At 44.7% G+C, this 25,208-nt stretch overlaps 1 protein-coding gene across 3 annotated transcripts; it reads left to right on the top strand.

Annotated features, from left to right (window-relative positions):
• Positions 1–938: 938 nt before the first annotated feature.
• SETD7 (SET domain containing 7, histone lysine methyltransferase) lies at positions 939–24,242 on the top strand. Of its 3 annotated transcripts, XM_080343102.1 has the most exons (8): positions 939–1,055; positions 6,395–6,524; positions 11,274–11,475; positions 13,721–13,910; positions 15,696–15,777; positions 16,894–17,011; positions 17,279–17,436; positions 18,196–24,242. In XM_080343102.1, the coding sequence occupies exons 1-8, from the start codon at positions 1,016–1,018 to the stop codon at positions 18,374–18,376; spliced, it is 1,101 nt and encodes a 366-aa protein (XP_080199228.1). In that variant the 5' UTR covers positions 939–1,015; the 3' UTR covers positions 18,377–24,242. The 3 variants fall into 3 exon arrangements, 2 of the variants coding, with proteins under 2 accessions (XP_080199228.1, XP_080199229.1); XR_013922043.1 differs by lacking the exons at positions 13,721–13,910; positions 18,196–24,242 and having other exon boundaries at positions 17,279–17,416; XM_080343103.1 differs by lacking the exons at positions 13,721–13,910; positions 15,696–15,777; positions 16,894–17,011; positions 17,279–17,436; positions 18,196–24,242 and adding an exon at positions 11,731–11,828.
• The last annotated feature ends 966 nt before the right edge of the window (positions 24,243–25,208 follow it).

The following is a 25,208-nucleotide window of genomic DNA, read 5'->3' as shown; positions in this document are numbered from 1 at the left end:
CTGGCCCTCCCACCACTGTGAGAAGCCTGTTTTCTTGGTAGAGCTGCTCTAAGTGGTGGGTGTCCCTGAAGCCACCTCCTCTCCAGGCTGAACAAGACCCGTTACCTCAGCCCCACTTTGCAGAGCGTGTGCTCCAGCCCCCGACTGTCTGGGTCACCTCCGGTAGGACGAAGGAGATACCTCCTGTGCGCCCCAGCCCGCCAGCTGAAGACCTAGAAACACTCTGACTTTCCTTTAAGGTGATTCCTGCCTCTTGTCAGGCTGCGGGGGAGCGTGAGATCCCTTGCAGGTACACTGAGGCACTCGGTGACACAGCACCGTCCCCATGGCCCCTGGTAAGAGCTCACCAACTGCAGCCACTGCTTGGCGTTCTCACCCTTCCCCCCAAACTGAAATCCAAGAGCCCCTGTGCCGTGGCAGTTAAATCCCCCGATGCCAAGAGCATCAGGTAAGAGTGTTTCTGGGTGTGGTGGACAGAGAAGAGGTTTCTGGGTGATTGTGAGGGTTCTGCAAGGAGGTCGCCTCGGTGTAAGGACAAATTTGGAGCAGCATTGCAAGGGTGCTGTGCTAGCCTGGTGCAGACCTGGGCTGGGGGTTTTCCAGCCGCCTGTGCTGCTCTGTTCCGTGTCACCGACATTCTTCAGTAGAAATAAACGCTTTTCTCCTGTGCACCGTGTGAGCCCCACACGCGTTCGCGGGGGCAACCGCGCCCCACCGCTTCCCCTGGGGTGCCTTGGGGCGGCTGACCCGCGCCGAATGCCCCACTCACACCGCCCCTCCCTCCGCCAGCCGCCATCTTGCGGCGGGGCGGGGGCGGCTCCGCCTCCAACCCGCTGCCCTCCGGCCGCCGGGCGGGCACCGCGCGCCCCGGCCACGCCCCTCCCGGCACAGGTGGGCGGGAACACGAGTTGGCCCCACCCCGACGGGGCGGTGAGAGGCGGGGCAGCGCGCGCGCCCCGGCCCGGGTTCCCGCGGCTGCGCCCCGCCCGCCGCTGCCGCCGCCGCCGCCGCCGCCATGGACAGCGACGAGGAGACGCTGGAGGAGACCGTGGAAGGTACCTGCCGTGGGGGATGGGGGTCGCCGGCACCGGCGGGCGTGCGAGAGCGGGGGAGTCGGCCCCGTGGGCGCCAGGCGGTGCCCGGTGCCCGGGGGCCCGGGCAGGTGGCGGTCCTAGAGGGGCGGCCGGGGCCGGCGGCAGCGCATGACATCAGCGGGCTTATGCAACGGCCGCGCTGCACGTGGCGGAGTGTGACCGGCGGCGGGGGCGCTGCTGCCTGGGCAGCGCTGCGCGGTGGGGCCGGCGGGGGCAGCCCGTGCGGGGCCGGTGTCGGAGCTCGGCTGCCGCCCGCTGCGTGCCAGCCCCAGTGGGAAGCTCCAGCCCCGGAGCCCGCTGGTGACGTTTACTGTGCTCCGAGTGTGCAAAAACAAACAAAAAACGGCCGCGCTGTGCCGTTGCTGGTGTGGCCCCCGTATAGGCGGTGGCCCCTCCGCCCGCCGTCCGTGCCCCGGGGTTCGCACGACGGGCCGCCCCGCTGCTCTGTGCTTGCGGTGCCCGCTGCCTCTGCTGTGGCACAGTACCGGGGCTGCGCATCCCTTCCCCTTCCGGACATGCTGTACTGCTAGAGCCAGGGCTCGGTGATCTTAAGGGCCTTTCCCAACCAAAATGATTCTGTGATTCCGTGCTGAATACTAGCACCTGGGCCACCGTGTGGGCTGCTGACCGTGGTGGCTCCTCTTGAAGTGGTTAACTAGTATCAAGGTATACCTGGCCTTGATAAATACTCTGGAGGCGAGAGAATCGTTCTCTAGGGCTGCGGTTATGTTAGTGCATGCCGAAAAGGGAAAACAGCAGGTGGAAGAAGTGACAGTAGTTGTGTATGTGGGCAGCAGAGCTGGAGTGGAGTCATCCAAACTGGAGCGGTAAGGCCCGTCTCCTGGGCAATATACACCTCCTTTCGTGCTAGCCTTTGATGAGTGGAGGACTAACCCTTCAAGAGTTTTGAAAATGAGGCACACGCCTCTGGAAGGCATCCCCGACGGAAACCTTGGCGCGCAGCGATGTAAATCAGCAACATGCCGTCATCCCGAAGCACCCAGGAGTGTGGTTCAGCTTTGCCTTGTGTGGCTCTTGAACAGAGCACCCAGTGGTACGTGAAAGCGCCTGCTCCCGGGGCTCCTCGCCGGGCACAGTCCTGCCAGAAGGAGCAGCCCTGGATTTTCAGCTGTTGGGATTAAGCACACAAAGTAAGGAGCTGCTTATGACAAGATGCCAGTAATTCTCATCGTTCTGTGGTGGGCTGTTTGTATCTTGTGGCAGGAGGATTAGGCCTCAAAGCGCGTTTCTCCGAAGAAGACATCGAGCACGGCAGCATAATTTAGCAATAGATGCGAGCTAAGCAGCTGCTGCTAGGATCTGGATTTATGGAACAGGCGTGTGGTAACAGAGCCAAATGAAAGCTTTGTTGTATAAAACATGATTGTGAGGGGAGTGAGATTCTTCAAATGCAGGGTGCTATGGATGGGATATGCCCTGCATGCTAACAGATGTCTTTTCCACTTTCTTTCCTCCTTGCTCCTCAAATCTATGGCTTACAATTGTGTCTTGGGCAAGGAGTCATAGTTTTGATCCTTATATCCCAGGTAAAGTGTTCTACTCTATTGTGGATTTGCTTAGTGTTTCTGTGGGCTAAGGAAGCAAGTTTTTAAAGTACATGTTATTCAGCAGTGTATCTGAAAGTGTATTTCTGAGTGACACAGAAGCAGGGTGCTGCTCTGGGGGGTGAGTAGGCTGGCTGAGTGTTTTTGCATTTACCCAAAGGGAGACAGAAATGTGACAGAAATCAACAGGTGTTTTTTTATAGGCATTGTGAGGGGAGGGGTTGTTTGTCATTGTTGCTCCGAAGGCATCCATCTGGCATCTTTGTGGCCAGAATCTTTTATTGATGATGCACACTGTATGTCTTCTGTTAAGTAATAGCAATGCTGACAATAAAGGGCATTTATCTTTGGTTTGTGTAGATCAGTGTTACTGGTAAGCCTCATCAGGCTGCATTGTGAACTACCCCCTGTCAGTGTAATTCCTTTTCGTGAAAAGTTCACAGTCGGAGCTTAAGAGGAGATCTTGAGAGATGCTTTAAAAAGTAATGAAAGTGAGGATTTACAGTAATTGAAAAATATGACTACACACTTCGGGTTTATTTTCTATTTGTGAGAGGAGAGAGGCGAGAAAGGGAAGTGTAACATTCTGCTTTGCTCCCACAGAAATAATAAGTATTTTTTCCATTGAGTTCATCTGGAACAGAATTAGAGCCTAAGGCCTCAGCCGCATAGGAAAAGTTGCATCTATGTAATTAAACTTGAAATTACTTTTTTCCCCTCTATTGACTAAGACAGACTGAATGTCTCTTGTTGGAAGCTGGCGGGGGGGGGGAGGTATTTTGTTTTTTCCAATAGGGGAAAATCTCTAGCATATTAGAAGAATTGGGTTCTTTGTACTATGGCTGAGATTAAGACTCTGTATAGAGGCTAATGGATCACAGCTGACCATTTAAATCTCTGGGATAGTCTGTATTGTACCATGCAAAAGTCCTGACATGCATGCTGTGTACAAGCATGGCAGCTTTTGTGTTGGGCTTTGCATTCCAGCAAAATCTTGACAAAACTGAATAGTCACAGACAACAAAGTTGCAAGTATGTTTGTTTGTTTGTTTGTTTTAAATAGTGTAATGTACCAGTATATTTTTTAAAATCCAAATTTTTTATGAAAATTTTTCTCCTGTAGTGAAGGGAAAATTGGTACTGTACTGATTAGGGTTTGTGAACTTACACCACTATACCCTTCTTATATGGGTAAATCTGAAGCCTTTAATTAAAACCATAATTGCTCACATGGTCGGTTTTGTTCTAAAAGGTGTGTCCACATCAGAAATTTCAATGAGCTTTTAGTTAAATTGACATAACTCCTAAAACTTTTCTCGTCTACAAAAAGGGATGTCCTGACTGAATTGGAGGAAAAAAAGCCTTTCTTCTTTTTGGAGACAGCAGTACGCTGCCCTTTTTGTTCTAATGGTTTTATCTTTAAAGTTATTAAAAGCCCTTTAGTGATGCAGCTTTTTTCCCAGCCCTCTACTTTTGCTTTCTCGTTTTACTCTGTTGCTTCTTGCAGCTTGGACAGTAAGAAGTGTCAACTGATTTTTATTAGCTTTTCAAGCTTTTAACTCTTTTCAGTCTAGGGAACTTCATTTAAGAGCTCGGTGATGTTTTGTGAGGTGGCTGAACTGGAAGCGAGGTGGGTTGCTAGTCCCAAGGGACAGCTGGGCTCCCAGCCACCCAGCTTTGCTGTGGCTGTGGGGTGTGGGCTCAGCCCCCCAAACAGCAAGGAAGGGAGGAATTTTCTGCCAGCTCAGCGATTTGCAATGACTTGCACAGGGCACTGGGCAAGTGCCAGAGCAGGTGTGGGACAAACTTTGGGGAGCACACATGGGAAGGAGGGAATTTTGGATGAGTTTAGATATTTCACCATTATTTTATCCTGTCTGCCTTCTTTCTGGGTGCATTTCCATACTTAATGTAAAAAGTACAGGAGATGGATAGTGAAACTGCACAGCGTTACTTGGTTACTCTGAGGAACATTTTCTTAGCTCTTTTTTCCCTTCCTCTATCTTTGTCTCCTTCCCTTCTTTTTTTTAATGAAATTTTACTTCAAGGTAGACAAAAGCTTGGAAATATATCCTGACAAAGTATCCTGTGCTGCACACCATTCTTCTGTCAATGATTCTGGCATGAAAAGGTTAGGGCAGGTTCTGCACCTCATAGGAGAGGACTTCTTGACCAGATGTTGCCCCACATCCTTATCATGCCGTGTCTGTGATGTCCCTGAGGGTCTGTGAAGCATCCCAAGGAAGCAGCAACTTACGGTGATGTGAGAAGAACACATGAACATGCATCTCTCCTCTGGGTACCCTTGTGCCCACAGAACCCTCTGGACCTGTTGCAATCAGGGCATGAATAGTTGGCTTTCTGAAGCCACATAGGTGGATGACATTTCCCGCTGCTGTCCGCACCCCTAGTTTTCTCTCTGTGCGTAGGACTCAAGGTTTGGTAACGCTGAAGTGCCACTTGTTGCCTCCATCAGCCTGGGCTGTGATCACTGCCTCTCCAGGTGTGTGTTGAACCTTTTCAGTTGAGGGCAAATTTGGTCAGGGAAGAGCCTGACCTGAAGCCTGCAGAAGTAGATGCGTGTGCTGTCTCTCATCTCTAGTAGGCTTTGTGTGCCTCACCAAGACACTCAGGGGATCGGTGGTCAGTTTTTATTTACAAATGTGGAAGAACGGAAATATACGCTAGCTTTTATTTATTCATCAGTTTTCATGAAAAATTTATACCTGCTAAGATGTGACAATGGGAGCGTGTTACTCCCGCACCTTGTGTATGGCTGTGCTGGAAGCAGCCCTGCTGAGCTCCAGCATCTTGGTTCTGCAACTGGAGCGATGTTCTCCTAGTGCAGCGCTAAGGACTCCAACTTCACGCAGGTAAACTAGACTATAACAATTATTTAAGCCATGCTTCTTTCATTTTCCTTTGGCTTTGAAGAGGCAGATGGAGATACAATATGAGCTTTATCGTGCTTTAAATTAATCAGAGTTGACCGTTGTATTCCGTAAAATACAGACCTGTGCAGGTGGGGATCCAAGTGTGTCGCCCCTCTGCTTTCCCCATGTGCAACAGCTGAAATGGGGAAAACTGATATGGCTGGGAGAGGGAATGGCCTGGAGGATGTAATGTGAACACGTCAGAAAGGCAGTGGAGAGCAACGTTTAAAATATGAAATAGCAACTTGACTGGCATATTGAAAGTGCATAGTACTACAGATATTACCTGCTTTCATTTCTTTAAATTCCTGTGTGTATAGCTACAAGGTGGCACACCCACATTGTTGTAAGACATACTTATCAAAAGAAAAAAAACACACAAACAAACCCTTTCTTACTCAGTGGTTTAAGTCTGAATCTATTATCTTCTCACCAGGAAATACATATTTTAGATAAATAATTATTGGTGGTTTTTTTTAAGACATATAAACACAAGTTAGAATAGTGTGAACCTTGTTTCTTCTAGAAACATGTCTTTTTGCTTATTCTTCCCTTCTCTCTGCTGTCTCTCATACTTCTTCTTTTATCCTGACCCTTTTTATTTTTTCTTTTAAGCGAAGTGTGTTACCCCAGTACAAACTTTAGTTGTACAGAATCTCTGATCACTGTTCCTAACAGAAGTGTCTTACTGTTTTGCATTAGGGAGCTACTGCATTTCAAGTACCTGTATAATCAGAACAGGTTTGCAAATTTATATAATGCTTAATATGTTCCTTTGCTCTTTGTCTGGACTTTATTTCAGGGCATCTAGATGATGATGGGTTGCCACATGGATTCTGTACAGTCACCTATTCATCGACTGACAGATTTGAGGGAAACTTCGTGCATGGAGAAAAGAATGGCCGTGGCAAGTTCTTCTTTTTCGATGGAAGGTAGACACTGACTCTTCAATTTATCTTCTATGTTCCGCCTCCTGCTTGCACTGATTGTATGCTGCTGAGTTTCTGGATAAGCTTTGTCATTAAAAACTAGCTGGAAAGTTTCCTGTATTGCTACTGTAGGCATAGTGCTGACAGGGTACCTTTGGGGGCTTGGGAGCTTTGTGTGTAACGCAATGCCCGGAGTTGCTCCCTGGTGGGAGAATGCAGCAGCGTGAGCACTTTTAGCCCTCTAAAGTCATGAACTAATTAGAAACCATAAGAACTGGGAGATGGTCAGAGCTAGTGGAAACCATGCAGACGACGACTTGGACTGCAAAGTTTGAGTCCATAACTGCACGTAGAATTCTTTGTATATAGAGTATATAGAATGTATATAGAATGTATATAGAATTCTTTGTATAGCCCTGTATATAGAGACTGCAGGTGGACTGTGCCAGACCCCACGCACAGACGTGGGACCCTGGGAGAGATGCTTACCCTCTGCTCAGTCTCGGGAATTGTTTAGAGGTTAAAGGGCCGAGTTAAATATGGTTTTGTTTCCAGCTCTGCCTAATCCTCTTCAAGTTGCTTGTGGCCTGATTTATCTTCAGAAAAGCCCCTCTCTTCACTGGGAATTGTGACAGTGAAATTGGGCTTATCTGTATCTATGCATGTGTTTTCTTCTCAGATGTTTGTTATAAGCACCTTGTGCATCTTCCCCCAACTACAGCATTTCTCTCTGCAGTTGCTCAGAACTTCCTCCAAAAGAGCAGCAGATGTATAAAATGACACGATTCTTCATGGTTTTGCAGCTGTTGGTGGCACTATGAATAGCAGCCGTTAAACTGACAGTCGTGCCGGGTCTACTCTCCTCCTGCTCAGAGAACTTGTGAGCAGGAGCGGAGGTATTGTGCTCTCAGTGAGTCAGCTCCTTGTCTGTTCTTGCCTTTGCAATTGCTTCGTGCTGAGAATCGTGGGGTTTTTTTCATGAGAAAGATAATATATTTATTCAGTTATGCAGGAACTGATCAGACCTCCAAACTCCGACAAAGAAGAATCCCCACTGTTGTTGGTAATGGGCTTATTAAATCTTGCGTGGGTAACTGAAAATCAGTACTGCTCAGCAGCTGACCTCTCTAAAATGGCCTTTTTTTTAAGTTAGCAGACAGCGTCTCTATGGACACATGTACGTAAGGCTTCTGTGCTTGTTGATGATCTCAGCAGAGCAGTTGCTGATTGTACAGGCAGAGAAAGTGACCCACTATTTTGTTTGTAGAGCTGCTCCTCCAAGTAATCCAGGGTACAGGCAGTGCTCTGTGGGAAAACTCAGGCTGCTGCCGCCTGTGCTGAGCCTTTTCTGTACAGCTTCAGTGTTGCCAACTTTTTTTTATTTTAATTTCATAACCCTTAAAAAATGGAACAGTTGGCTACTGTATGACTGCAGGAACTAGGAAAATGAAAATATACAAAAATAGTCTGTTATATGCTTTTGGAAAATGGGATGTTTTTATAAACTGCTCTAAGCTCATTTAAATTTAGCTAAAGCAGAGTTAAGCGAGCTGTGACTCTAGTTGCTAAAGAAGCTGCAATTTACCTGCCTACACCCAGGTAGCAAGAATAAGTGGATGGTTCAGGTGTCGTGGCATGTTGAAGGAAGAATCGTTTAGCATGGAACAGGATATGCTGTTTCCATTAACCGTGCCGTGGGCAAGGCTGAGTGTTTATAAAGAACAGAAATGAATGCCAAAGAATTCTCAAAACACCTCTCCGCTTACAGCATTGTGCGCTTCAGTGCAGTGAGTTCCCTGGTTTCAGTGTTCCTGGATCTGTTTTCCTTACAGGCTGCTGGTAAAGGCTGACAGCTGGGCTGCTGGGAATAGTTGAGTCCTGTCAGCCACTGGACTGGCAGCAATGTAAGCGTTCCCATTTTTTGAGTGTTGGGAAATAGGGTTAGCTGCCTTGTTTGCCTCTACAAAAACTTTTCCCTTTATTGGAATAGCTGCCCGCTTCCTGTTGGTTATTTAAGAGAGTGGAAACCTGGAATGAAATATCACTTGTTTTTTCCTCCTCCTTCAAAAATATAACAGAACCCAACGTATTCTTTCAGGGAGAGGAGTGTTACCTCTGGCATACTCCCTGTTTCGGATCTTGTACTTGAGCTTTCATCGATGCTGAGCTTTGCTGGACTGCGCCTCACAAAACACTTTGTGCAGTGACTGGGCATGAGAGTCGTGTTTGGCACTGAGATACAGCCGCTGTTCTCCTTTAACTACAAACTCTTCTAAACTGACATCTCTCACATCATGGTAGAGAATGGTATTATTTTTAAGAAAAAGTTCTGAATGTTCCAATAGAGAGGGAAAGGTGGGAGATCGGGGAGTGAGAGAACAAGGTCTGTCAATGACACTTAATACCTGGAAGGATAATGCAGTAAGTATTCCCCCCGCCCCAGCTCTCATCTCTGGTTTATATCCTTGATCCTCTCTAAGCCTGGTAGATAATGGGAAGACAGTACATCTAATAAATCTTGACTTTAGTAAAACTTTACATTATCACAAACAATCTGAGAAACAAACCAGAGAAATATGGGCAAGCTCAGGGTTTGTATTGTTGAGATTTTGTTTATGCAAGACACAGAAGCTATTTATTCCTTGTTGTGCTGGTTGTAGTTGCAAGCATTGTGTTTGGCTGCAGATACCATACTTCGAGAACTTAAAAAAAGAGAGAAGGAGAGGAGAGGCGGGGGGAAATAGCTCAAAAAAGCTGCAGGAAGTATAGAAATTTGAGAGAACCTGACCTTTTAGGCAAGGTTGAAAGACATGGATTTTTTACTTTAAGTACCTTTCTTTTTATTTCCTTAGATGATATGAGAGTAGAAAGATGAATCATTTGGAGCCTAATACAATTAAAGAAAACCTAGAGATTTGAGTTACAGTAAAGGAAAATATATTTTTTTCCGATGCTGAAGCACTGTTGTAATTTAGCAGCTTGTTAACTTCAAATAATACCATTGAAGCCAACAAGGTTTTTTGTTCTCTTCCATTACATAAACTGGGGGTAGCTGCTTCTTTTCAGTAAACCTACATATGGACTCTGTATGTGTTGTCAGCTACAATGAATTTAAAAATCTGTTAATCTGTGATAAACTGGAGGAAAAAGTGTTGTCAAATGGTCGAATACAGTCAAATCAGGGCACAGATTCGTGGTGGTTCCCTCATGTGCTGTGCTGCTGTAGCTGTCTATGCAGCCCTGCAGCAAGCTGGATCAAGAAATTCATCATCCAACTGAAATGTAAACCCGCTTTCCCGCTCTGCATCAGCCTTGCGTTGAGGCTGTGTGAGCATTGCTGTGGGACCGTGCAGTGCGAGGAAAGGGGATGGTTAAAACAGCATTGCTGTGAAGGGAGCTGTGGAAAACCAAAGCTGAAGTCATGTTTGTAAACACGCCGTCCGTCGTGGGTGATGTACCTTCTCTTACTGTAGTGGATGTTCCCGTGGAGACCTCAACCAGCGTGCCGAAGTTATGTGAAAACAGAGTGAAGCTTTAGAAGCCAGAGAGTTAGTTCTGAGAAAACATGCCTCCTGCAGCTCTTGAAAATACGTTTTGTAAAACATGTAGAGCCACATGCTCCCAGACCTTGCTTGGGCTTATGTGGTAGATGCAGACATCTGCATCAGAAAAAAGGAGCATGCAGTGAAAGTACGTGCACTGCAGCTGGCTCTTCACCAAGTGTGCTGGGGTAAAAGCTAAACAGTGCGTTTCCTTATGATAATTCTAACCTGAGAAAGAAATAACTGAGCAGATTCTCTTCTACAGTTATGCTCTCATTCCTTGTAGTTTCTCTCAGCAGCCTTTATTAAGAAATGAAGCAGATTGTGAGATATTATTGCATTGCTTCTAGAGGGTTTGCAAGACAAAACTGAATTGAAATCGTGTCTCTTTGTTCAAATCCAAGTGCACCGCTAGTTCTGTTTGACAGGTTGTGTTCCACTTTAATAGGAATACATGAGAAAAGGCAGTGCTTGTAGTGAATCCATTACAGGTTGCTGGTAAGTGTGCCACTGGGGAGCTAACACTGAACTGAACTGGTAGCATGCTCCATTATGGTCCACCTGTGTGGCCGTTCACTTTTATCTCACCAGAGAGATGTTAGCAAAGATCCAAACAGAGGAGGTAGAAAATTCTAATGTGAGAGTAGCCAGCTTGAGTAATTATTTCTTCTTTGACCACAAGCAGTCCATTTGCTGCTTTAATTTGTCACCCCAGCCTATAAAAAAGGCTCAGCAATGTAATTCAGGTGAAGAATGCAGTGTCCATGCAGTGCACCCTGGTGAAAGGACAGTGTAAGTCGCTCTCTGCCTTTTGGAGGTCCCCAGAAACAAGTTTCTGTTTTCCTTCACAGCTTTCCAGAGAAATCAGGCTTACCTTCCTACTCCCCTTGCCCTTGTTCCTCTCAAATGTGGTTGAAACTAGCAAATGCATTAGAGTTTCAGACAAGGGGGACAGTGATGCCTGGTGATTGTTGCAGTAGTGGTGCACGTTTTAGGGAGGGCTGGAAGGTACCCAGCAGCAGCGTTGACAGTTCGGCTCCTCCTAGGACCTGAATTTCTGGAACATTTCCCCCCAGCCCCTCTGTACTGATAGTATGTAGAATGATGAGCAGAGGAACAGGGTTGTGCTGTGCTGCACGTTGAGACTTTGGATTCACTTCCTAGAGAGACAAATAGTCTTCCACTGCTGTTTTCTTTCCCTTTTTACCAGCACCCTGGAGGGATACTATGTTGATGATGCTCTGCAAGGCCAGGGAATCTACACCTACGAGGATGGAGTGGTCCTTCATGGCACATATGTGGATGGAGAGCTGAATGGACCAGCCCAGGAGTATGACAGTGACGGGCGGCTCATATTCAAAGGGCAGTATAAAGACAACATTCGACATGGAGTTTGCTGGATTTATTACCCGGTAAGCCTGACTGCCTGCTCTCTTTATTGCAGAATCACACCATTATGTTATCTTTCTTGTCTCCCCAGCTGAAACAAATACATACCGTGACCCAGCTAGCCAAAAGTCAACACACAAAAATCCAGGTGGAAGTTTTGTGCATTTCTTATTTTGGATAATCCAGCAAACAGTTAAACCTTTTTCAGTGTTGAATTTTTGCCCAGTAGACAGAATTTAGCAAGGCTGTGAGATACCTCCACCATTTTCGTCTTCCAGAGAACCCTGTCCCTGGGAGGTGCACTTACGTGTATCTCCTCAGGAAGGCTGGGAGAGTGATTTCACAGAATCACAGAACATTAGGGATTGGAAGGACCTCAAAAGATCATCCAGTCCAATCCCCCCACCGGAGCAGGAACACCCAGATGAGGTTACACAGGAAGGTGTCCAGGTGGGTTTTGAATGTCTGCAGAGTAGGAGACTCCACAACCTCCCTGAGCAGCCTGTTTCAGTGCTCTGTCACCCTCACTGAGAAGTTTCTTCTCAAATTTAAGTGGAACCTCCTGTGTTCCAGTTTGAACCCGTTACCACTTTGTAGTGCTGTCTGCAGAAGAGAGGCATAGGAGCCCTGCAAGCTATTGCGGCCTGCTGCTCTTATTTAACCAGGAGAGGAGACTTTGTCCACTTCTGCAGGGCATATTGTGAAGCCTGGCTTTGCCCAACAAATCACATGTAACTGGTGTGAGAGCTGTGCCTCTGGCTGGAGGGTGGACAAGTGCTTTGCTCATTAAGCAAGCCAGAATTCGATCTTTCTGATTCTTAGTAAACAGTTGGGTATTCCTCTGGAAAACTCTGGAGAAATATATGATGTGCTTTTACAGCTGTGCTAGTTAGGGCAATAGTCGTTCTACTGGTTTTTAGGGTTTTTTATGTTGTTGTTGGGGAAAACATCTACATGTAATTAAGATGCTGGTCAAAAAACCAATCTATTTCTGTGCTACATATTGTACATATTTTAACTGCAGATTCATTTCAAATGCTCACCATTGTCTGTTCATTTTATTTACTGGTTTTCACTAGTATTAAGCCTGTGTGTTATAATCAACAAATGTGTGGTGCATGCTGCCATACAAGTAGCAGTTTTTCAGTACTAGTGTATGAAATACACACAGCTGACCCTTCAGGTCATATGTCTCCTGTTTCGTCTTCCAGCTCACAAAGTGTTGCTGTACCTTCTGGGAATGTGGATCTTTGGAGGGTGTTTGTCATTATCTTGCCGGACTAAAGGATGCAAGGTGTTCAAAAAAAACCTTTGCCATGCAATTGTTTATGCATGATTCTGTGCATGATGCTATGTGCACAAATTTTTACCCAGACTTAAGATTCACTTTCCTTACTGTGGTGTCTTTGAAGCTCTTTCATCCTCAGAATTGAACAAAATGGTCCCACTCTGAAACAGAGTCCGTGCACAGTGATCTTGATCTAAACCAGTCTGTTTCCACATCCCACCTGCTAGTTTTGCTCCAGGGCACTATTTGGAGATGTTTCCTTGTCCTTTTTGAAATAGACATGAGAAGTCATTAGATCTGTGCTAATCTGTGCGTCTCATTCTGCAAATAGACCTAACAGAAGTTGCAGGCAAATCACATATGGCAAAGCCCAGGGCTGAAATGTGTAAAGCTTAGAGAGGAAAAGTGTTGCTGATGATGGCTTTCAGCAAAGAGTTGTTCTTGTCTAGTAACACCTGAAATCGTGGAGGGATGCTGGGGACAGAGAAACTCTCCAGTTGTCCAGCGACTGTGGGGTTTTGCTGTTTTTTTTATTAGGCTCAAGTCTTTTGATGTACCATGAATTAGCAGCGAGCAAAGCAGCATTTTAATTTTTTCTTTCCTCTAGCGCACAGTATCGTGCTAAGAAAACTCAAAGTTCATGTGTGGCTTTGGACCTTGGTTCACAGATTGTTCACCTAAAAATTTTGTCAGCTGAAGCTCAGTGTTCGTGTCACTTGGAAGGAAAGACCTTGGGTTTTGCCTATTTCAAACAACACAGAAAACTCAGTTAATTTCTTTTATCAGTTTTATCCTGACTGGAATGACTTCACCCGGCTTCTTCACGTGTCTGTTTCTCACTCCTTTTCATGAGCTCACAACTGACCTTACTGTAACTTAGATTGCTTCTTTTAAAAAGTCGGGGAAAGTCTGTTTAATTTACTGAAGATAGTGAAGTATAACTAAGTGCTCTGCCTTTTGTTTCTTGCCCATACTTTCAGGATGGAGGCAGCCTTGTGGGAGAAGTGAATGAAGAAGGGGAGATGACTGGAGAGAAAATAGCCTATGTGTATCCTGATGGAAAGACTGCGTATTCTGGAAGGTTCATAGATGGAGAAATGATAGAAGCAAAACTGGCAACTCTGACCTCTGTGGAGGATGGGAAACCTCAGTTTGAAGTAGTACCAGGCAGTAAGTTCAGCTAACACAGAAACCTGTGTTCTTGCTGTCAGCTCTTTGCCACAAACAACTCTTTCTACAGTTTTTCCCATTAGAGGCTCTAAGGTCTGGCTGCAATGAGATGTGATAATAAGTCTGTTAGCGAGAAGCCCTTTTTCTAAATTATGGGGTTGGACAGAAAGGCAGGTGGAGCGATTCCTTTGCTCTGGGAACGAGTGGGAAGTGGCCCATGCGGTGGTGCTGCTGAACCGTGTTCTGTATGTAACCCTTCCCTCCTGCGCTGATGGGCACGGTCCTGCTTGTCACACACACCATGGCCACTGCCATGCGTGCCAGCAGGAAAACCTGCTCAACACGGTAACGCTGGCACAGCTACAGGCTTTGTTTTGTTAGTAAAATAACAAAAAGCGGAAAGGGAGGCTGTGGTTTGGTTGTGGCTCTGTCAGTTGGGTTTGTGCAAGTGAGTGTTAGCACAGTGAGTATTCTGGCACCTGCATGGTGGGGCTGAAAGGACACAGGGGTTGGAATTAGTGAACTGGATTGAGTTGTTGTATAAGTCTGGTTGTCCAGCCCCTTTTAGTCTCTCTAGACCTGTTGATATAAAGTGGCTATGGAATGGTTAGTGTCAGGGTGGTGCCCTTGACCTACATAGCCCATGCTCCTTCTCCAGGGCTGGTGCTTCTGGAGTGGTTTTGTTGCTCTGAGGTGTATGTGATGTTTTGGAGGTGAGTGGGTTAAGCTGTGGACAGGGCCATTAAGTAATCAACAGGAACTATACCAACACCTTTACTGTTGAGCCAGCAGAGATTGTCTCACTTAACAGGAAACAACAACAGTGAAAAGGGCTTGAGAGTCAAATGCATGTGACTTTTTAATTTAAATCTCTCAGTTGTGATAGCAAACCAAAATTTAACTTAAAACATATCTTCTGAGAGGGTACAGTTGTGCTTTGTAAATAGGATTCATTTGCACTCTGGATGAAGCTGCCTTCAGCCAGAACAGATCTTTGACACCAGAGACAATGGCCTCTTATCAAACTTTGCAATATTCTGTTTGTTGAGGTTTGGTTTTGGTTTTGGTTGGGTTTCTTTGGTGTTTTTGTTTGTTCGGTTTTGGTGTTGTTCTGGTTTGGGTTTTGCATTTGTTTGGTTTGTTTTTTTGTTTGGTTTGGGTTGGTTTTTTTTTTCCCTCCATCTTATTTCCCTCTGCATCTTAACCCATCTCTCGGGCAGTCCAAGCAGCTGATTGCAAAGGGATGTAATGTTATCATTAGAGCTGTACCACTGAGTTGCTTATTAATGGCAGGAAATAAATTACTGTAGCAAGTGTACTTTGTGATTACTGAACATCATCTACTGGTCGAAGTCTCTTCAGGATTTGAAGTAGAAAACATTTCATATTTGAAATAGTCCAAGATTTTTTGTAATTAATGCGGTGTTAACTACATCCTTTTAAATTTTGCTTTACTTTTGAATCAGAGATTCTGGGAGAGTCCATTTTGAAAGTCTGTCCTGTCCTCCTTTAAAAGTTGGTAGCTTGAAGAACATATAAATCACCTTTTTGTCATAGTCTGCTGTGCTACTCTAGTGTGTCAAAGGGAAAAATAATCAAGAAATGGTATCTCCCTGAAAACCTCTCCCAGGTGTGTTCTATTTAATACCTTTTTTTTGGAAGCATAACTTTTATTTCTTGCAGTCTTTAAAATTTAATTATTGAATGTCTTGATTACATTAAGGGTTGCATGCTTTCAGTACTGCCAGTCCGTTTATTTGCTTTATTGATTCTGGTTTTTTTTAGGCCCAGTATACAGTTTTGACAAATCTACTTCATCCTGCATTTCTACAAATGCACTTCTTCCTGATCCTTACGAGTCAGAGAGGTAGGCTTTTTTTTCGTCTCTCTTTGAATATTGTCCATGTTTCTTTGCTGTTACATATTTAGGGCCTAATTTTGCAAACCGTTCCTCATTTAAAATGTAAAAGAATTGTGTAAGGGTTTGTGAAATGGAACTTGTACTCTACATCAGTCAGCATTTGACTTAATCAAATGTCTTTCTGATTTGCACAATAAAATTGCACTCTAGTGATTAGAACACACCAATCCTTTTTAAAAGATTAAATGAGGATAACTTCTTAGCATTTAAAAGGCATGTTCAGTCAAGTCCTGGACACTACTAATAGGCCACATCTGCAACATTCTGAACAAATAAGTATGCTGTTCCATATTTTCTAGATGTGTAACTGGCTTCAGTTTGCAGTGTGGTGCATTCAGTGTGTTTCACTGGATGACATGCCTTGTACAGAGTTTTCTCCCATCCCTACAGGTGTAGCAAAGTGGCAAAACTAAATCATCAAGCTGAAGGAAAGTGAGATACTGTTTGTGATAACGCTGAGATGTCAAAACACGTTCCTCAGCAATCGTCCTGTTGTAGTCAGTCAGTGATACATTTCTACTTCCTCCATGGCTATTCCACAGTTACACTTTTTCCCTAGATTTTAAGACACCTTGCGCTGTAACTATCTCGGTTATAGCCCTTTTCTGATACTTGGAAATACCTAAATAAGCAATTAGTGAAATGCTGGCATTAATTTGCACCAAGTATTTGAAGATCTGAGTCTTCACCTTGAGAACTCTTGCTGGGTAGAGTAATAATCAGTGCATGTACACCAACAGCTTCAGCTTAGTGGGAACATCTGGGATTCTGGTATGTTATTGAGAGAGTTATTGAGCTGAACCCATCACTGAGTGATTGGCACTTAGAAAAAATGAATTTCCAAACTAACAGATAAAGTCATCCCCACCATCTCTACTTTGCCAAAATCCAGAGAATGTATGGAGAAGAGGAAGGAGAAGGAGTTGTGTTTGGAGGTTTTGAATTGTTTAATTTTATTATTATGCTGAAGTATTAGTCTTTATGCCAGTAGTGTAGTGATAATACTTCTTGAAAATGAAAACTGTAGCAAATCACTAATTCCATGTCCGTTTCTCCTTGTAGGGTGTATGTTGATGTCTCTCTCATTTCCAGTGCTGGAGAAGGATTATTTTCCAAAATAGCAGCAGAAGCCAGTACAGTGATGTCCTTCTACAATGGAGTGCGAATTACACACCAGGAGGTAAAGGAGAGAAAAAAGTCAGTCTGAATTTTCACTGCTCCTTCTGAAATCCTCTTCTTATAGTAGGATCTTACACCCACCCTTAGGATTTCATATGATGAGTTTATTGAAAGAAAGTACATTTTCACCTAAGTCTCTATTAAAAAGTGGTGGGTTTTTTAATGACTTATAGACAGGTTTAGTTGCATATATTTGAACTTTTGCTTTCAAACTGCTGTCAAAGTTGACCCCTCCATGCACACACTGGATTTTTGCCTTGCAAACTAGGTAGACAGCAGAGACTGGTCCCTCAATGGAAATACAATATCCCTGGATGACGAAACAGTCATAGACGTGCCAGAGCCCTACAACCACGCCGCCAAGTACTGCGCTTCGCTGGGGCACAAGGCCAACCATTCTTTCACTCCCAACTGCATCTATGACCCGTAAGTAGGGTCCCGTGTTCGGGAGGGGAAGCTGTAGCCCAGCAGTGGGGGCTTGGAGGCTGTAACTGGGCTTGTAAGTAGCTTGGCTAGGACCGCACAGTATTTGCTGGGCTACAGATGCTTGACCAGCACCATCAAATGTGCTGTCATTTCTGAAGCATCTTGCTGCTCTGCAGTTGGTGCAGAGCACTAGGAAACTTTTGATGTATACATACGCTCAAGGGTATAAATATTTTCATACCAATGTATAAATAGACAGACCTGTGAAGATATGTATTTAGAAAATAGTTTTCCTTCTTTAAATAAACCAGTTTCCTTTACTGTGTGACCCTGGGGTAGAAGATGTGCAGAAGTATGTTGTGATTGTTTGGTAGGTAACCTGTACAGAGGAAATTGAGATGACTGATTTTCCACGCTCTCCAGTCTCTCATAATCTATACTGTTTCTCTGTCACGCAGATGTTTACCACCGCAAGCCCAAGGCATGTGGCAGTGATTAACTTTGTTTTGCTTATTTATTTCAAACAAGCAATGTTGCAGGACTGTTGAAAAACTTCCAGTAATAGAGCTACACAAAGCTATTTTAATACGTTGATATTTTTGCCTATTTATGCCTTCATAAGGCTGACTCAAAGCAATCTGCTGTCAGATTCTATGATCCTACTGTGAGCTGTGAGTGACTTCTAGAGCAATAAAAAGGGGCTAACAGGGTCTGTGAATTGACAGCTAAGCCTAGCAAAAGTGTTTCTTCTTTGTCTAGGTTTGTTCATCCTCGCTTTGGGCCTATCAAGTGTATCCGTACCATCAGGGCTGTGGAGAAGGATGAAGAATTAACAGTGGCTTATGGATACGATCACAACCCCGTTGGGCAAAACGGGCCGGAGGCACCGGAGTGGTACCAGCTGGAACTGAAAGCTTTCCAGGCTGCCCAGCAAAAGTGAAACAGAAGCTGCTTCTCTGTTCAGCAAACTGAAATAGAAACTTGGATCTATGCACTACCTTTATACTGAAAACTGGACAACCAGGGATTGTTCATGCTGTTGCATCATAACTTTGCATTCTGTGTTAAGAGATAAGTTTCTTGCATACTAACTAGGTTTGACTGTGTTACTCATAGCAGATTTAAAATTAGCTAGAGTTGCACCAGACTTATCTGGAGAAATTATTTAATATTCTATACGAGACGTGATATTCTTTGGTAGCTTATGCTTTTGCACCATATGCAAAGATGCCAAAAGACTAGACAGGAAACTAAAATGGGTATATCGTTCACTTTTAGTCGGCAGACTTAGTGTTGCTCTCTATCTGCCTAGGCATTATTGTGCAACTGCATTTTGCATATATGCCACTTGTGATGATAACAGTAATATTTTGATATTCTCTAATAGTAGCATAATTTTGCCTTTTTAAACCTTTGATCTGAATCTTGCAATAGAGCAGTTAATTTATTAGCATATAGGAGGCTGGGTTTTAATTCCCCTTTCCTCTTGTCTGAACGTTGTTCTTTCTACAAATCCTCTTTTGCAGGAGAAAATCCTTTCTAACTAGTGGAAAGGCTTGTATGTGTATGTGAGAGTGCTGTGTGTTAGTCTCTGTGGCTCTCTAAATAGCATAGCAACATGTTCAAACCTAATATTTATCTAGCCTTTATGGCTGGCTTATTTAATTTATAATTATGACATGCAGATGATGCTGTTCTTTGCATGAAGATTTCCTGGAAGGAGAAACAGATTCACTTTTTGAAGGGCTTTCAGAAGCACGTGTTCTGGAAGGCGGGCACGTTACTTGCATTGGTGTCCGTGAGTTGTTTTGTGTCAAAGCAGCCGGTTCTCGAGGCAAAAAATCGTAGCAGTGCGATGCTTGAATCTCGCATGAATTCTCTCTACGGGAGGTGTCTGTATTTGAGGGCAGGCTGTAGCACTTGGTTGAGGAGAGCTGTATCTTTTGTATGTGTTCAGTTGACAAAGAATATAGCCTTGTAGCCGTCTTTTAGTAGTATTGGTTTGAGAGACAGTAAATTAATATAGTACGAGGTATCAAAATAAGATTTTAAAAATATATATGTGAAAAGATTGTTTTTGAAAGACAAACAATGAATGTAAAAACATCACTCACTGCTCATATTTAGAAACAGCAGTCAATCCATAGCTTTGTTGCAGTCAACAGTGGGAGGCTTGTGAATATTCACCTGCAGGACTGTGTTCTGGGGTTTTTTTCAGGGGTAGGGGAGTTGTGCATTTTTTCAGATACTGTACTGGTCTTGCCTAATGCTGTATAAAAGAGAAATAGTGTATCATCTTGGTCTGGATACTGGAGCCCTTTTGGGACTCCAATGTTCTCTTTTGAGTTTAGCAGCCTAGGAAAAACTCAAATGCATTTGCAACACTTTCTTTAGATGTCTGTAGTTTTAAAAAGTTTGTATATATGTAACATAAATTATTTGGGAATCAAACCTACATTTCTGTGGCAACACACTTCGGTTGGTTGCTTGAAGGGCCGGAGGTGTCCAGCTGCATGTGGAGCTGGACACGGAGAGTGTGTTGGGTTGGTACCTACAAGCAGAAGGGTGAGGTTGCTGTGGTGGGCAGTCCCAGAATCCTCGCTTTGCTACCTGCACAGGGCTAGAAATGGTAAATAAGAACCTCTCTAACCTGGGGCTCCATTTAGTCCCTTTGGCTGATCACAAACTTTTCCCAGCACCTTGCCATTTGAGCTGGTGCAAAAGCTCCATGGTTGTGCTGGGGAGCAGTAGGCTCAGGGCTTTTTGACGCCCTTCAGCAGTGATCCGAACGTGGGCTTCGACGCCACCCGTCTCCTCACACTCCGCTTCTCGTCCAGGGCAGGTGGCCGGCAGAAGGGACAGCTCAGGGACCCGGCTGGGCCAGCAGAGACACAACTGAGCCTCCTGGGTGAGGAAGGTATCGAAGGCCAGTTGGCAGCACGGCGTCAGCAAATCGACCTCAAAAAGAAACATGCGTGTCCTCATCTTTCCCTGAGATCATGGCTGTTTCAGGCCCTGGCAGGAAGACCTGCCTCTCTGGCAGGAGGCTGTTGTGTGCTTCTGGTGGATTCCTCTGGCAGGACCATGATGTTTGCGAAGCGGAGGCTTATGTTTATGTGCAGGGAAGAGGAGAGGGAAGATATGTGACTGAACCTTGCTGTGAATGGGTGGTAGCTCCTTCCACAGTCTTTGGACTGCTTGCCTCTTTGTGCCTGCTAGTGAATTGTGCTTCAAATGTTCTGATCTCTAGAGCTCTTTCAGCTTCATTCCCGATCAGTCTCCAATTCCTCTGCTATCTCCTCCTCATGTGGAGTTGCTGATGTGTTAATACACTTGTCAGTGTTCATATTTCCTGATTTTTGAGATAAATACAAGATAGGTGCTCTTTGTGTATTCAGGTTAGATGGTTGCATCCTAAAATCGGGTAATTCTAGGGAAAAAAATAAAGGCACTGAGGTATTCTCTGTGTGTTCTCAAAAGCCATTAATTTGGTGGCAGTCAAGCAGATACTCCTGTGTATGCTTGTAGCCTGGTAGTATGCCACAGCTGTGGCTATTGTCCCTGTTAGCTCTGCTGTCCTTTTTCTCTCTGCTCTGTTAAAATCTATTGGTCCTCCTACAGATCCCTTCTTCAGTGACCAACCTTCTATAGAAGTTGTGATTATGAAGCTGCTTTGGCTTGATTCAGGACCAGGCCTTTTAATTCTTCTTTTGTTTTCTTTTTCTTTGTGGTCTATTAGAGTGGGGATGGTTGGGATGTTTTTTACCATTGGGTAGTGAAAGGGCTCAGGGCTTTTTGTGTTCTTCAGAGGCTTTTGAGAGGTGTGTGTTGGCAACCACAGGTTCAAACACAGGTTAGTTACAGAACTCCAAATAATGCCTTAACTTGGTCAACATATTGCAGCTCAGCTTCTGGGGCTCACTAGGTAGCAAGACCAGCTTAGCAAAACTATTTATCAATAGTAAAAGGAGACCCACACCAAAATATGGTTTTCATTTTGGAGCAGGTGAAGTAGTCATTTTGCAAAGCAATCCATTTGAGCTTGTTGAATGCAGCTGATTATTGGTGAATGTGCAATAAGTAAAGAAGCTCTGCTTCTTAGAGCCTGGGCAAAGACCTGTCCTGTCGGCACAGAAACTGGAAGAAGAGCTGATGCCTATCAGATGAGCCTGGATGAGCAGCTGGCTCTCAGAGTGCCTGTTGTGACTAAAGAATGGCGTAGGAGAAGGTGGAATTGCTGCTTTTTTCAGGTACAGGTCAGTTCCCAGCATCTGCCTTTGGTCTACAGTGCTGCATGAGGCTCCTCTGTGATGAGAGGCTTGTTACCTGAGCTCTTTTATGAGACAGAGCCTATGTCAGCCTGTGTTAGAGGCTGCTGCCTCTTTTTTTTTTAAAAAAAAAAAAAAGATAAATGGATCTTCCTGCTACAGCAGCACTGTGTTTTGCCACCGAGAATACAGAAGCTTAGTTTTCTGGAGAAGTGGTTAATCTTGGAGACAAGGGAGCATGAGAAGTTACAGGTGAGAGCTGCCTGCTGCTGTGTCACTCCTCTGGATAAGAGGGAAAAGGGGTTAGGCCTGGGGGGGGGTATCTCAGGTTGAGTCTCGTGCTATTATTTGACTCTCTGGGATCTACCTGATTTTCCTTTACAAATCTGGAAAAGATTATTTTTTTTCAGTAATTAAAAAAGATTAACCTACATAAACACAGTTGCAACAGTACCCCCTAGGATGGCCTGTGCTTTTTGCTGGGTGACTGGCACAGGTGTCGAGGTGTTTGGGAGGCCTGTTGCTCAGCCTTGCTTGGCTGTGTATTTCAGGGGTGACGAGGTAGCCTTCTCCTTAATCCAGCCTTTCCGTGTTGCACACGGTTGGCAGCAGCTGTGGTTTCTTCCCCGGGGCTGTTGTAGCACATCGCTGGTGTGGAAGCCAGAGCGCTGCCAGGGGTTTCTTGCTCTCTGCCAGGCACTGGAGGAGAAGAGTAGCCAGCATCTGTCTCCTGGTGGAAGGAACTGAGAGGTGGTGGAAATGGTCACTTTTCTGTTTCCTTCCCAGTCGGCAGCAAGCCCTGGGGGAGCCCCGGCTGTGGGTGAGCTGTCCCTGTTGCTGTTTGTGGGTGCCCTTGTCCTTCAGTCAAAACCGGTGCTCACCACTTCGGTTGTGCCAGGAACTGTACAGTGTCGCTTCTGTCCCAGAGACCTCTGCGATTTGTTTTTTTTAATCCTTTTGCTCGATTTGACAGCCTTTTGGAAAGCGCTGACATTGCGGTGAGGTGAGAACTTGTACAGAGCTGGTGACCTGCTGCTTGCTTTTCCTCTGGCACAGCAGAATCGCTGCAGCTGTGGGTGCCTGAGGAATTCACCTCCAAGCACTTAAAAAAACAGAAAAACAACAAAAAAACCCCAGTTGCTTTGAAAACCATGTTGCTGAAGTGTCTCCTTATATGCTGAGGTGCTGCATTACACACCTCTTCCTCACTTACACCCGCTGACATACACTGAGAGCATTTGGGCGAGGAACGCAGGCGTGGGAGCAGCTTTACCTGTGGATGTAAGTGGGCTTCGTGCTCATCTGCACCCTGGGGAGAACTTCTTCCTTTTGCTTTGTATACTGGAAACATGAGAAATATATTTTTTTGGACAAAGCATTTCTAAGCAGTCTTATAAGGGATTTTTTTTTTCTTTTTAAAAGGTGCAAGATTGAGTGCATGTTTACTTGCCCCAGATCAAAGGTTTTGAACACTAGGGTCGCTATCTGTTGAATGGACCCTCCTCTTGGCGCTCTTCTGTCTTCAGGCAACTGAAGCTCCTGCCCTATTTCTCTACCAGTTTGACTGTAACTACTTTTTTTTTTCCAGGACAAATATATACACAAAAATTCTAAGCAATTAAGTGTTGAAGCCATAAAATCATGAGTGTGGAAAGACCCTCTTCACAAGTTTTAACATATTTGTATGTGAAATGATGTTTGTATGAAATATTTTCATGGTAGAATGAATATTAAAAAAAAACAACAAACCTTCCACTAAGATCTAAAGCAAATTTAAAAGGATGTCTTTTTGTAAGATGTAATGAGTAGATCAATTTTATTTTTGAAGCGGGGATGCAACAGATGATCTTTACAATTACAAATGGTCATTTCTGCTGTTTGGGAAAGTATGTATGCAGCATTATACATGACTGTCATAAATAATTGCAGTAGCAAGGCCGGTCACATCTTCAGGACATACCTCTCAACTTGTCCCTCCATGATACTGTACAAACGGACCCATCCTTCCTTTCTGCAGATTTCCTCCTAGAAAACTTTTCCTACTGTAACTGTACTGAATTTAACTCTTGAGCTCAGATCCAGACTAAAATTGTGTATTACTTAACAATTTCCGCTGGGCCTTCTGCTGTTTTAATACTCTTTAGCCCATAATTACTGGGTGTCTGTTCTGAAGAACTAAGTGCTAAAGAATAATCCTTGGGGTGAGCTTACACGTGTGTTAACAGTTAACCCCGGAGTATTTAACTTGTATACAGTACTTGATAGGTGTTTTATGACATTTGTACTCGAACTATGAGCCTTACTGAACATCTGTAGGTTTATTCATGAATTTTAAAAAATGGATAACTCTAAGAAAGATGTTTACATGAATGATGATTGCCCTTCCTTTGATGTTATGAATGAGGTTTTTATAGTGTGTTTGGGTGTATGTGCAAGGAAGTAAGAAAAATGTTTCTGGGGAAAAATAGACTTGACAAACATTTGTAATAAGTGAATTTTAAAGATTGCTTTAATTGCGCTATGAAGGCAATGCAGATATTAAAATATTCAACAGAACCATCGCCTGTTCTTGTTTTTGTGTGTCTTGGTGTGGGTCATCCTTTGATTTCTCCCCCTTGCTTGTGTACTCTGTGGGTGCTTTGTGGCCATTTATTGCTGGTGTGTGGGAGTGGGATTTGGTGCACAGTTAACACACATTTAGGCCGCACTGTATCAATAGTGAACTAACAACAGAACACTCCTGACACTACTGCCTTGTTTTTTTCCTGGCAACTTTGCCGCTTTTCCTATTCGCTTCTCTCTTCTCAGTGCCTATAACATGGGCTTTAGTTGTGTTGTAATATGGAAGAACATCCTGCATGTTTGTCCCAAAGTGTCTTTAACAGTTGTACTTTAAAACATGAGTGTGCACGGGTGTATTTTTCTCTCAGGCAGCAGGAAGGCATGGCAGCAAGCTGCAGCAGTGTCTTCCAGGCAGGTAACCTCCTCTCGTAATTCACTGTACCCTCCTGCTGGGTGAGCTGCGAGGAAAGGGGCAGCACCTGGGTGCCCTCCCTGCCCTCTGTGATCACTGCCATTGCTGTGGTGCCTCAGGGCGCCTTGTGTCACGTGTGGGTGGGCAAAGGCTGCGCTTTCCCCCTCCACAAGGGCGCGGAGGGGACTTTTTTGCTCCCTGTTATGCCTGGCCTTGGCATTGCCAGTTGCACCTCCGTGGCCCTAAAGCTGCAAACATGAGTGCTTGCTTTGTGTTGGCCATATCTCCACATCAGGCTGTGTGGAGGGTGACACTGGGTTTGTGGGGGCTCGCTTCACCCAGCGTGGTTGTGTTCCAGTCCTAGACTGGTGGTGCAATCCTTTACCCACACCATGGAGAAGCTGTGGGTTTTTTTAAAGATAGAGAACTTATGAATTGATTAAAAAAAAAAAAAAATAGGAGTACAGTGCTTGTTAGGACCAGATTTGTGGGTACTTGTGCTTTCTTTCCAAGGCAGAGAGGACTCCTAT

Source organism: Nesoenas mayeri (assembly GCF_963082525.1).
Source record: "Nesoenas mayeri genome assembly, chromosome: 4".
In the NCBI taxonomy this organism is placed as follows: domain Eukaryota; kingdom Metazoa; phylum Chordata; class Aves; order Columbiformes; family Columbidae; genus Nesoenas; species Nesoenas mayeri.
The sequence above is the reverse complement of the archived record's forward strand: the minus strand, read 5'-3'. Positions and strand labels throughout refer to the sequence as shown.

Bases quoted from the DNA above. Each gene is read 5' to 3' on its own strand.
- SETD7 (XM_080343102.1), top strand. From the start codon at position 1,016: ATGGACAGCGACGAGGAGACGCTGGAGGAGACCGTGGAAG. The intron at 11,476-13,720 runs GTAAGCCTGACT...CCATACTTTCAG, and splicing joins TTTGCTGGATTTATTACCCG to GATGGAGGCAGCCTTGTGGG. The intron at 17,012-17,278 runs GTAAAGGAGAGA...CTTGCAAACTAG, and splicing joins TGCGAATTACACACCAGGAG to GTAGACAGCAGAGACTGGTC.